Source organism: Macaca fascicularis, chromosome 11 (genome assembly GCF_037993035.2).
Source record: "Macaca fascicularis isolate 582-1 chromosome 11, T2T-MFA8v1.1".
NCBI classification, from domain to species: domain Eukaryota; kingdom Metazoa; phylum Chordata; class Mammalia; order Primates; family Cercopithecidae; genus Macaca; species Macaca fascicularis.
In genome coordinates this window covers 9823007-9835301 of record NC_088385.1, presented here as the reverse complement: position 1 = coordinate 9835301, position 12295 = coordinate 9823007, and the positions used below count along the sequence as shown (strand labels likewise).

Below are 12295 nucleotides of genomic sequence, written 5' to 3'. Positions count from 1 at the left end.
GTGTGGTGTATTTACGTTGATTGTTGGAGGTAGTTTGGTTAGAACCTACTTCGAGTGGCTGGCGTGGGCCTGGGGGACAGTGACAGCTGCCTGCTTCGTGGGCAGAGATGAAGTAATTGCTTCCTGGGAAGTACCATCCTCCTGGCCACACTCTCCAGCCCATTTCATTTGTGCGGGTTTCCTCGCATCTGCACGTTTCTGGCTTCATGTGAGTCTCATTTATTTTAGCATAGGACTTCAGGCTGTGGGGAAGAATGGCCATTTTAGCACAGAGATACACAAAGGAACAACTGGCTAAATGTGAGTGAAGACATTCTTAGGGGGGGTTTCATTTCTTTTATTCTGTTACAGGCAGTCTGGGAAGCATTCTGGACATGTGGCCTGCGCTGTCACAGTTCCTCCTTGCAGGATCGCAGATGTTTGGAGATTGTAGTGATAACTGTTATCATTGAGAATGTCATTCTCGCAGGCTCTAGTAAGTCAGGATTTATTCAGTGTTAATTTGTTAAAGACAACTGTATTTCTAGCCAAATCCATGTGAGCTGTTTCTCCTTGGAGAGTTGCTGGGGGTATTCCCATGGCTTAGTCTTAGGGAAACACACACCTTTGAATACTGCTGAAGCTGTGGGGACCCAAAGTGCACCGGAGTGCTTTTGCCATATGTGGTGTTAGTCACTGATACATGTCTCAGTCAGACCTGATGGATTCTTGACCCCTTCCTTTTTCACTTTTTTACTTTTTATTTTTTGTTTTTGTTTTTTAAAACACAACCCCTCAGGTGGCTATCGTGAATCTCTGGTGTTTTCAGTTGGTTGCAGCTTATTTGCCGTCTCAGGTTCAAACATATTTGGAGCCTGCTGATGCTTCCCTCGGTTGTTGTTCTGTTGTGTGACCTCTGCGCCCGCAGGGTTCAAGACTGTCAGAGCTGGGAGCTACCTTCACAACTACCAGGGTTTCTGGAACCTCCTTTATCTAGCCCTGAGGATGGAAGAGATGTCATCAGAGGCGGAGGCGTACTAGGTTTACGTGCCATTGGTAACGAATGAGGAGGTTTTCTGTTATATAAGGGGAACTTCTTATAATGTGCTTTAGTAGGGTAAAGAAGTTTTTGAGGTTTGCTTTCTCTGGAATGACAATTTGTGATCCTGCCCTTGCTTTCAACACAAATATAATTTGCATACCAGTGCGTGTTGTATTACTGAGCACTGGCTGACAAATGGTTCTTAACTCGTCATTCACTCAGCCACTGTTTCTTGAATGGCATACGTGTGCCAGCTGTAGTAGGAACTTACTAGGCTCTAGGACTAACCCTTATGAAATGGGGGTCCCGGGGGAAGCAAATGCATGTAACTATAAAAGTTTGTGAGGATATCAGTGGGGGTGCCTATAGGTACAAAACTTAGTTCATTCATTGTCCCATCTCGGAGGTTTTGTGTCTTAGCAGCATGTTCCATAGCAACGCATCCCTCTGTCAAAATATTCATATTATTTTGAAATCCTCTGCTTAGGTATCTGTTTTTCCCACTAAGTTTAGAACTGGTTAAGGACAGGCTAATGGGGTATGTATTATATATACACACACACACACACACATATATTTATATATACACATTACCATTGTCAATATGCAATATATATTTTTATATATATACACACACATATATATTTCTCCTTCTCTATATATACCACACACACTAACACACACACACACACACATATATATGAAATACACACACACACACTTCTACTGCCAAGCACAGAAGGACAAATCTAGGCAAGGATTCTTTTACTGTTCATGAAAAAATAGATGTGTTAGTTGAGAACGTCCTTCAGTTGCCAGGAGAAAGACAGGATGGGTTCACAAAGGGAGATAGTGGTTTTTTTATTTTTCTTCTTTGTTTAACTCTTGAATTCGAAATAATCCAGACTTTTGGAAAAGTTGCAAAAATAGTACAGAGAATTCCCGTATGCTCTTCCCTCAGATTCCCCAAACATTTCACCCCATTTGTACTTTCTCTTTCTCTCTCTGTGGATATAATTTTTTTTTTTTTCTGAAATGTTTGAGAGTGGAAGGTAGAATGCAGGGTAGGGTGAAAGGCGGAAGGAGAGAGGTGCGTTGGGAGGCTTTTTTTTTTTTTAACCTTCTGAGATGGAGTTTTGCTCTTGTCTCCCAGGCTGGAGTGCAATGGCACGATCTTGGCTGACTGTAACCTCTGCCTTCTGAGTTCAAGTGATTCTCCTGCTTCAGCCTCCCAAATAACTGGGATTACAGGCGCCCACCACCATGCTCGGCTAATTTTTTGTATTTTTAGTAGGGGGGGTTTCACCATGTTGGCCAGGCTGGTCTTGAACTCCTGACCTCTGATGATCCACCTGCCTTGGCCTACCAAAGTGCTGGGATTACAGGCGTGAGGCACTGTGCCTGGCGATTGGGAGGCTTTTGCAGTTACCTAGAGCGCTATGATGAGGGCTGGACCTGGTTGGAAATGATGAGGAAGGTGAGAAGTGGTTAGGTCCGGCATATATTTTGAAAGAAGAGTTTAAATGGGTTGGATGGCAAGAGAGAGAAAAAGAAGTTTTAAGGATGATGTCAAGGATTTTGGCCTGAGTAACTGGAAGACTAGAGATGCTGTTATTGGGATCGGGAAGACTGGGAGGAGTGGGTTATAGCAGAAGGAATCAAAAGTACGTTTTGGGCATGCTAAATTTGAGGTCCAAAAAGAGATGTCAAGAAGTGTTGGCCGGACGCAGTGGCTCATGCCTGTAATTCCAGTACTTTGGGAGGCCGAGGCGGGCAGATCACCTGAGGTCAAGAGTTTGAGACCAGCCTGATAATTATTAAAATCGATCATTGATGTTTACTAATTTATAATATTATTGCTTCTAATACCGCAGGGGGTGTACACCTACCTGTGATGTCATTCCTAATATCCAGGGACAGAGAGCATGATATTAGTTTTAATATCGCAGTAGGTGTACACTCACCCCGTGACACTGATCCTAACATCCAGGGGGGTAGAGTATGACATGACTGCCAACATAGCAATGAACGGACAGCCACTTGGTGATATTGCTCCTAATATTCACAGAAGAAGTGTACGATATTACTCCCAATATCGCAAGGAGGGTACAGCTCTTCTGTGATATTGTTCCTAGTATCCGGAGGGGGAGAAGGGGATAATAATTCCAGTATCACAGGCTGTGTTCACCCGCCCTGTGGTATTGTTATTAATATCCTGGAAGGGAGAGGATGATATGACTCCCCATAGAGCAGGAGGCATACACCCAGCCTGGGATATTGTTCCTAATATCTCAATGTCGAGAGGTTGATATTACTCCCAGTATCGCGGACACTGTACACCCCCGTGTGATACTCTTGCTGATATCCGGAAGGGGAGAAGATGGTATTAATCCCCATATCGCAGGAGGTGAACACCCACTCTGTGATATCTTTCCGAATTTGCAGGGGGAGAGAGGATAATATTATTCCCAATATTGCAGAAGATGTACACGCCCCCGCCCCCGTGATATTGTCCTTAATATTCCAAGGCACAGAAGACGATGTTACTCCCAATATCGCAGAAAGTGTCCACCCCCCAGTGATGTTGTTCCCATGATCCAGGAGGGAAGAGGATGATATGACTTTCAACCCCTGCACCCTGCAATGCTCTCACCCTGCAACACTGACACCCAGCTCAAGCTGACGTAGGACCAGAGGCGCTGGCTGGGGGTGTTGATGGCTTCTTTTTTCTCCCTTGCCAGACTCAGTAGAGGAAGCTGAGACCGAGCAGCCGCAGGAACGAGGTGGGTTTTGCCGGTGGCTCAGGCTTCCTCTGGTTGAGTTGGGCCTTGGAGTAATGCTGGGGGAAGTCACAGAGCTGAGTATGGTGGGCATTGGATCCGGCTGTCACCCCTCTGCGGTGTGGGCTGGGGGCTTGGGGGACGTCACCTGAGGTGGGCCTGAACCTCCCGTCTACTCTGGCACTGGAGGCTGTGGGGTCCCACACTTCTTCCAGTGAACATGCTGGCCCCCGCCTGGTCCCCGAGCGAGGTGGGGCATCCTTTCCACTGCTGGGGCCCACGTGTAGCTGTGGGTTCCTTTCTCATGACCTGGAGAAGCTGCAGCTCGCCCTGTGCTCTGCCTCAGAGGTGGGAGGCCACACTGCCCTCAGCGGGTGGCAGAATTGAGAGCCTTAGGTTCCAGGGGCCTCAACTGAGGTCCCTGAAGGGTCTGTTCCTTCCTGAGGGGCTGATTCAGGGAGACCCTCCCTTCTCCCCTCTATGGCTCTGTCTCTTCCCATCACACAGGGTCCGTATGTGGACAGCCTGGTGATGTGGACGCCCCAAGGGCCCTTGGAAGTTCCCTGGGAATGGGATCCATCCCAGTACATTTGGGATGCAGGCACAAGGTCCCAGAGGCAGCCCGGGAAGCCATTGGGGAAGGGAAGGCTGTTGTAGGTTTGCCTCAGGGACGGGGTGGTTCCACCCTCTGCCAAAGTCCCTGGAGCAATGGCACGTGGCTTTCCAGCTGCCCTCGAGGCCAGGGTAGTGGCTGGGAGGGGCTGTGTGCCTCTGCCGAGTGGGGGAGATTTCTTAGCTAATCTAGTGTAGTCAAGTCAGACATTTGTCTCTGAATCATATTTATTTTTTTAATTCCAAGGCTTTACAGACGAATAAGGAGACAGTTTGTATTGAAAATACCTTTTACATGTGAGCTTGAAACAGAGTCTGTTTAAATCTAGGTTTTTTCCTTCCCAGTAATGCCTCCTTTCATCCCAGGTTTTCCAACAGGAAATGCGCTTGTTTGCTCACCTCTGGGAGGGGGCTTTGGCTAAGAAGCCAGCAGGCGTCAGGGGGCTGCTTGAGCAGCCTGGCCTTTGTTAACCCTTTAGGAACTGTGGGCTTCAGGTTTTCAGACCATCCAAGGTAAAGGTGGCCACAGGGGCCTGGAAGCTTTCCCATCCTTCCTGCAGGGATGGTCCGTTTCCCTGCACGGAGCTGGGTACATGGCTACAACACCCCTGTCCTGTGCCATCAGTGGCTTTACCAATTTTGCATAGCAACTTTTGAGCTGATCAATAGCTCTGATTGGCTGTTGGGGATTTCATGGATTCCTGTACCCCATCGGGGGGCCTGAAAAGGCATCTCTGAGGGATCACTGAGCTGACATAGTGCCCTAAAACCATGCCGTCAGGTGGGTGACAAAGCAGGACAGGAGGGTGATTTTGTAGGAGAGTCGGGCCACAGGCCTGCGTATTCTGTCCCCATAGTGCCGGAGTTCCTACGTGCTCCAGGCCCTGGGTTTGCATTGCACATAATTCTCAAGGGCTAATGGCAAGCTGCACCAGGGACACAGAGGGCGGGGATGCGGGGACCCTGTCCCCAGTGGACCAAGGACTCACTGCTGGACTCTAATCTGTCTAGGTGTTTTTGTGACTTGCAGAAATACCTCCACCTTGCCTGGGCCCGGGGCCACAGGAGACCCTGCAGAAGATGAAGAATGTTCTGGAACAATATAACAAAGACCTGCCCAGGCTGCCCCCAGCATCCAGCAACGTGAGTTTGCAGGACCCTAAGGAGCTCTCCTTCTGCTTGGAAGCTGAGGACGACTGGGAGGACCCAGGGGCCCTGAGCTCACTGCTGCTGTTCCTGAACGCCCCCGGGTACAAGGCCAGCTGACGTGGCGCTGCCATGGCTGAGCAGCGTGTTCTGCAGCTTTAGCGACGAGGAGCTGACTGGGCACCTGGCACAGGCCCGAGGGGTGGCCAAGAAAGCTGGCCTCGTCATGGCCCTGGCCAGGCTCTGCTTCCTCCTGGGGCGGCTGTGCAGCAGGAGGCTCAAGCTGTCCCAGGCCTGGGTGTACTTTGAGGAAGCACCGGGGGCCCTGGAGGGCAGCTTTGGGGACCTGTTCCTGGTGGTGGCTGTGTACGCCAACCTGGCCAGTATTTACTGGAAGCAGAAGAACCGAGAGAAGTGTACACAGGTGGTTCCCAAAGCTGTGGCCCTGCTCCTGGGGACGCCTGGCCACATCTGCAGCACTGAGGTGGAGGGGGAGCTCCTGCAGCTGGTGCTACGGTGGGCGGTGGGTGGCCAGAGCCTGCAGGCCGAGGCCCGGGCCTGCTTCCTGCTGGCCAGGCACCACGTGCACCTCAAGCAGCCCGAGGAGGCCCTGCCCGTCCTAGAGCGGCTACTGCTTTTGCACAGGGACTCGGGAGCCCCAGAGGCTGCGTGGCTCTCAGACTGTCATCTACTCCTAGCTGACATCGGCAGCTGCAAGTGCCTGCCCCACCTGGTGCTGAGCTGTGTCAAGGTGGCCTCATTGAGGGCACAGGACTCGCTGGCCGGCTCGCTGAGGAGCGTGAACCTGGTGCTCCAGAACGTCCTTCAGCCCCACAGCCTCCCCACTACCTCAGGCGAGCGCTGGCCTCCCTAACCCCGGGCACAGGCCAGGCAATGCGCGGACTTCTCCACGCCAGCCTGGCCCAGCTGTACAGCCACCGTGGCTACCACGGCCCGGCCATCACCTTCATGACTCAGGCGGTGGAAGCCAGTGCTGTTGCCGGAGTCCGTGCCATCATGGACCGCCTGGTGGCTGTGGCCTGGCTGCACGTGCTTCAGGGGCAGAGCCCAGCGGCCCTGAACATCCTGCAGTCTGTCCAGGATGCAGTGGTGGCCAGTGAGGACCAGGAGGGCGTTAATGCCAACATGGTGGCCGTGGCTCTGAAGAGAACGGGCCGGACGAGGCAGGCAGCCGAGAGCTACTACCACGCCCTACGGGTGGCTTGGGACCTGGACCAGAGGAGGAACCAGGCAGTGGTGCTGGCCAACTTCGGGGCCCGGTGCCTGCACGCGGGTGCCAGCAGGCTGGCCCAGCACTACCTCCTGGAGGCCATGAGGCTGTTCTCGAGGCTGCCCTGCAGGGAGTGTGGCCGGGACTTCACCCACCAGGGCCCGGCTCAGCAGGGCAAGGGCTACTACGAGTGGGCCCGTCTGGTCGCCGTGGAGATGGGCCACGTGGAGAGTGGGTACCCCGGGTTGTCCTGTGCACCTTCCAGGGCCACTCGGGTCAGGGCACACCTGGAATTTGTGATTCAGAAACAAGTGGTTTTTCCACCATCGAAAGTGCTGAGTCATGGCCAACAGCAGATGTTGGCAAGTGCCCTGGAGACAGGCCGTTCCCATGCAGGGCCAGGTCCTCTGTGCCTACTGGGGCAGCGAGCTCTTCCTGGTTTGCCCAGGGACAATCCTGCCTTGAGCACTGAAAGGCCTGCGTGCTGGGAATCCCTAGACATAACCCTGGGGTCGACGCAGGCTCTGCTGAGCTGGGACTTGGGGCCCCTCCATGAGCCAGGCCTGGAACGCCGGTTCTTGTGCCCATGTTATCTGCTTGGTATAGCGGCAGCCTGTGCACCTGTCATCCCACTTCACAGAGAACATGGGGCAGGTGATTGCCCAAAGCCGCAGAGCAGTTCATGCAAAAGCTTGTTGTGCAGAGTGTGCCAGGCCCCACCCACAAATGGGGCTTGTGGGGTCCTCAGGTGGCAGTGGCTGAATGTAGGAATGTGAGCTTCAGGCCAGAGAAGCCACAAAAGGGTGAGTGGCGTGATGGCGGGGCAGCACTTGGCCCCGGGTTCGGGAAGACTCTTCAGTCTGGGACCAGAGGGTTGATTGGATTTAGTCAAGTAATAGGTGATGGTGGTGGGGGCGGGGAGGGGCTGGTGGTGTAGCCTGTGTGAAGGCCCAGGGGTGAGCTAGTGAGGATGAGTGGCAGTGGGTGAATGGTGGTGAGTGAGCGGGAGTGTGAGCAGGGTTGAGTGAGTCGGGCTTACGCAGGGAGGTGCAGAGTTGGGAGTGGGTGGGTTGGGTGCTGGATGGTGAGAAGCTCTTCTGGAGAGCTAAGCAGGGCCTGGGGCCTTAGGCTGTGGCTTGGCCTTTTCCCCAAGAGCACTGGGGAGCCATGGAGTGCTATAGAACAGTCACTGCAGACTGAGCAGTGAACGGACAGTAGGTGGGCAGGGCTGTCCGAAATCTAGGCTGCAGAGGATAGATGAGGAAGTTGAGTCTAGGGAAATGGCCAAGACAATGGATGCTGTTGCGGATCCCCTCTGCCTTGCAGCGCTTTGTCCATCCTCCCAGGATGGACGTCATGGCATAGTGAGACTAGAGGTGCCTCCTGTGGCCTGGCTCAGAGCCCCAGGGGCTGTGGCTAAATCTGCCCATTTCCCAGCACAGGCCTGTCACCCACTCCTGGCCCTAGGAGGGATGAGATTTTGGAAAGGACCGTGTGAAGGGGCCCCGGTCCCACACATCTGCCCAAGGAGGGGTGGGGGGTTCAGACCCAGGCTTCTTCCCCAGGGGCATTCTCTGACTGGAAGGAGACCCTCCAGGAACCCAGCGCCCAAGCCCCCACTGCGGGGAGGGGCACAAAGGGGGTGGGGTAGTAGGGCAGGGAGGGGGCACAGGGAAGCTGGCCCAGGGCCCCAGTAGCCCCTGTCCTTGGGATCATTTGGTTTCTTGGCATCAGATTCTTTGAGCTGCTGGGCCTGGGGTCGTCCCAGGGCTGCAGATGGCCCATGAGTCCCAGCTTGAGCCTCCCTTGTTGGGTGACACGTCTTCCCATCCCTGCCTGCACACCTCCCCAAAGGTCATCTCAACCCCAGCAGAGGCAGTACGTGCAGTCTGGGCTGTTCTTCCTACTAGGGTGGCTTTCGTCATCTGACCTCTGCCTGCCCCGAGTCTTCACTCTTGGCCTTCATCTGTCCCTTTAAATGTGACCACAGCAGCCACCTGTGGCTTCTTTCCACAGAAGACAGAGCCAGTTGTGTCACCTGCTTCCCTGGGGCAGGGTTTCAAGGTCTCACATCCCATATGTGGCCCAGTTGGCTTCCCCCGAGCATCCTGATGTGGTGGGGTAACCATGACCCTGGCCACCCCACCCACAGGGCCCGGTGACATTGCTGCAGTTACACCTCCTCGAGTGTCGGGAAGAGGGAAGGAGCCAGATTCCATGGCGACCTGGGAGACTGGCTCCAGTCTTGGCCTCAGGTTCACAGAAGGAAAACAGGCCAGTGTGCTAAAGCCATGCTTCTCAAAGTGTGGTGCCTGGACCAGGAGAGCAGCATCCATGTCACCTAGGAGCTTGTGGCAAGTGGGAGTTCTAGGGTCTGCCCCAGGCCTGTGGAGCCGGAAGTTCTGGGGGCAGGGCCAGCAAGCTATACAGACAGGCCTCTGGGTGACTGCGATGCCTGCACATCTCAAGAACCATCGGCCTAGATAGCCACTGAACACTAACGGCTCCTGGTGTGTCTGGAGAAGACACAGGCCATGTCTGGGAGGAGGGGAGATGGACTAGCACACTCCTCCTGCCACAGGGCAGCACGATGCTCGATTCCCTCAGAAGGATGTCCTTCATCTTTTCCATGCCGTGTGTGTTCACCCTGGCCCTCCCAGCAGCCTGGGAAGGGCAGAACACTGCACACACAAGAGGGCCGTTCCCAGTCCCCACATTCCAGATTCATCTGTCACCAGACCCAGGAGGAGGCAGACTGGTTCCAGGAGGATGAGAGCCCTTGTTCTGACACTGTGTCTGATTCCAGGGCCTACAAATCCGCTCTGGACTACACCAAACGAAGTCTGGGGATTTTCATTGACCTCCAGAAGAAAGAGAAGGAGGCGCATGCCTGGCTGCAAGCAGGGAAGATCTATTACATCCTGCGGCAGAGCGAGCTGGTGGACCTGTACATCCAGGTGAGTGGCAAGGGCTGCAGGAGGGCCCCTGTGCTGTTCACTCTCTGTCCATCCATCCATTCATCCTTCCATCATCTATTTACCTGTTCATCCATCTGTCCATTCATCCATCCTTTTATCATCCATCTATTCACCCATCTATCCATTCATCCTTCCATCATCTGTTTACCTGTGGGTCCATCCATCCATCAATCATCCATCCATCCTTTTATCATCCATTCACCTGTCCATCCATCTGTTCACCTGTTCATCCATTTTCCCATTATCCATCCATTCAGCTGTTCATCCTTCTATCCATCCATTCACCTGTCTTTCCTTCCATCCATCTATCCACTCACCTCCTGTTCATCCTTCCATCATCCATCCGTCCATCCATCCATTCACCTGTTCATCCTTCCATCCATACATCATCCATCCTCCTCTTCATCCTTCCATCCATTCCCCCATTCGTCCATCCATCCATCTACCCACCAATCTACCTATTAATACATCCCTCCATTCATCTGTCCATTTATCCATACATTTGTCTATCCACCCATCTATCCATCCATATGTACATACATCATCTACCCTCCACCCATCCATACATTGTCTACCCACCCATACATACACACATCATTCTAACCACCCACCCATTCATCTGTCCATCCACCCAAGCATCCGTCTGTCCACACACCCATCCATCCATCCATCCACTCATTCCTAAGCCACTGCTGAGCATCTGTTGTATGCCTTTTCCCTCCGTCCAACTGGTTCCCTCATATCCTCCCCCAGTGGCCAGCATCTTCTCCCTGAGGGCAGAGGCGTGGCCCCTCAGTGCCCAGCACCTGCCGGTATACAGCACATGCTCAAATAATGTGGCCACTCAGTTAACACACAGAAGAACCTGCTCCAAGCGACACGTGGCACATCTCCTTACAAAATGCATCTATCGTAGCGGCTGTTTACAGAGGCTTTCCCAGACAGTGTGATCTGGAACAACTTGTGAAGCCCACGAACCTGGTGAAGCTTTCATCATTGAGCACGTGCTGTATACCTCCTTGAGCTGAGGAGAGGGATCAAGAGCTCATGGCCAAGAAGGGACCAGGCCCACCCACAAACACTGTTGGTGTGCAGTCCGGAGCTGTGACAGGGATGTGGCAATGCAGAAAGGAGCCAGGGGATGGGCTCCCAGCAATCTGGGGGCCATGGAGACTGGTTTGAGTGCAGGGAGAGTGGGCTAGGGCTAGCCCTGGTGGTAGGATTCACAGGTGTCGGGCTCCCGGGCTGCAGCTGCTCAGTCATCTCCTGTCACTCAGGTTCATCAGTTCATTGTCCTCATGCCAGTGGTGGGGGCAGCCCTAATGCCCAGGGTCTGATAAATGCTCAGGTGTACCTGCAGTGTGTGACAGGAAGGAGGCTGGTGAAGGTGGGCATGGCCACCTCGCCAGGTGTGGGTCTTGAGGGAATTTCTGCCTCCTTTCAGGGGCACAGAATGTGGCCCTGTACACAGGCGACCTCAACCTGGGGCTGGAGCTGTTTGAGGCAGCTGGAGACATATTCTTCAATGGGGCCTGGGAGCGGGAGAAAGCCGTGTCCTTCTACCGGGTGAGCTGGCCTGTGGGCTGATGTGGGTGAGCCTCAGGGGGGCACCTGGAGGGCTGAGGCACAGGTGTGGCAGGGCAGAGGCCTCGCACCTGGAGGCAGGGCCACCCATGCACATGCTTGGTTTCCTAGTGGTCTCACCAGGAATGATACTGACTGTGCCCCCTGCCCGGGACAAACGCTTGGAGCCTGGACATGGCAATGGCCTTACCCTTGCACTTGATCTCAAGCAACCATGAGCAGGAAGTCCTGTCCCCATCTTCCAGATGAGGAAACTGAGGCTCAGGCACAGGGACATGTCAAAGGACACACAGCATGTCAGTGGGAGGCCCAGGACTGCATGCAGCCTGAAGCGGGGACGGCTTCTCCCTTCCTCTGAGCTCACGGTGTGGCTCAGCCCTGGGCACAGATAAATGTGGTGCTTTTAGAGCAGAGAGGAGTGCCGGCTCCCCCCAGTCAGACCCCCGGTGCGCAGGTGGGAGAGGCTGGTCTGAGGCTGCCGGGTGTAGCTGGATGGGCCTCAGGTGACTCTTCAGCCCCTAACTTGAGCGTTTGACCCGTGCGTTATCCCAGAGCACAGAGCTGTGTCGAGATCCAGGGGTAGCTGGGGCGTGGGAAGCTCCAAGCACATGTTCGAGCTCTGAGGAGGGCGTTGGGCAAGGTGGGTGCCGCGGGAAGCCTGACCCCACCTGCCCGTGTGGTAGGACCGGGCACTGCTCCTGGCAGTGACTACGGGGAACCATAGTCGGAGCAAGGCGGAGCTGCGGCTGTGCACAAGCTGGTGGCACTGCTGGCCACGCTGGAGGAGCCCCATGAGGGCTTGGAGTTTGCCCACATGGCCCTAGGAACCCCAGGAGGGCTTGGAGTTTGCCCACATGGCCCTAGCCCTCAGCATCACTCTGGGTAAGTCCCCTGAGCCCCCACCCTGCCAGGAGCCACACTTTGCCAGAGCCCAGCCTCCAGG

General features: G+C 54.2%; 1 protein-coding gene across 13 annotated transcripts in view; it reads left to right on the top strand.

Annotated features, from left to right (window-relative positions):
* Positions 1-12295, top strand: part of LOC135966379 (SH3 domain and tetratricopeptide repeat-containing protein 1-like) — a 62362-nt gene that overhangs the window by 33578 nt on the left and 16489 nt on the right. For 3 of the 13 annotated variants that reach the window (XM_074005865.1, XM_074005864.1, XM_074005867.1), the window contains exon 1: positions 11269-12234. In XM_074005865.1, the coding sequence (XP_073861966.1) occupies positions 12207-12234 (28 nt within the window). In that variant the 5' untranslated portion in view covers positions 11269-12206. Of the gene's footprint in view, positions 1-3762; positions 3805-5424; positions 9748-11212; positions 12235-12295 lie in introns of those variants that run through there. The other 10 variants (XM_074005862.1, XM_074005861.1, XM_074005863.1 and 7 more) reach the window with 9 other exon arrangements.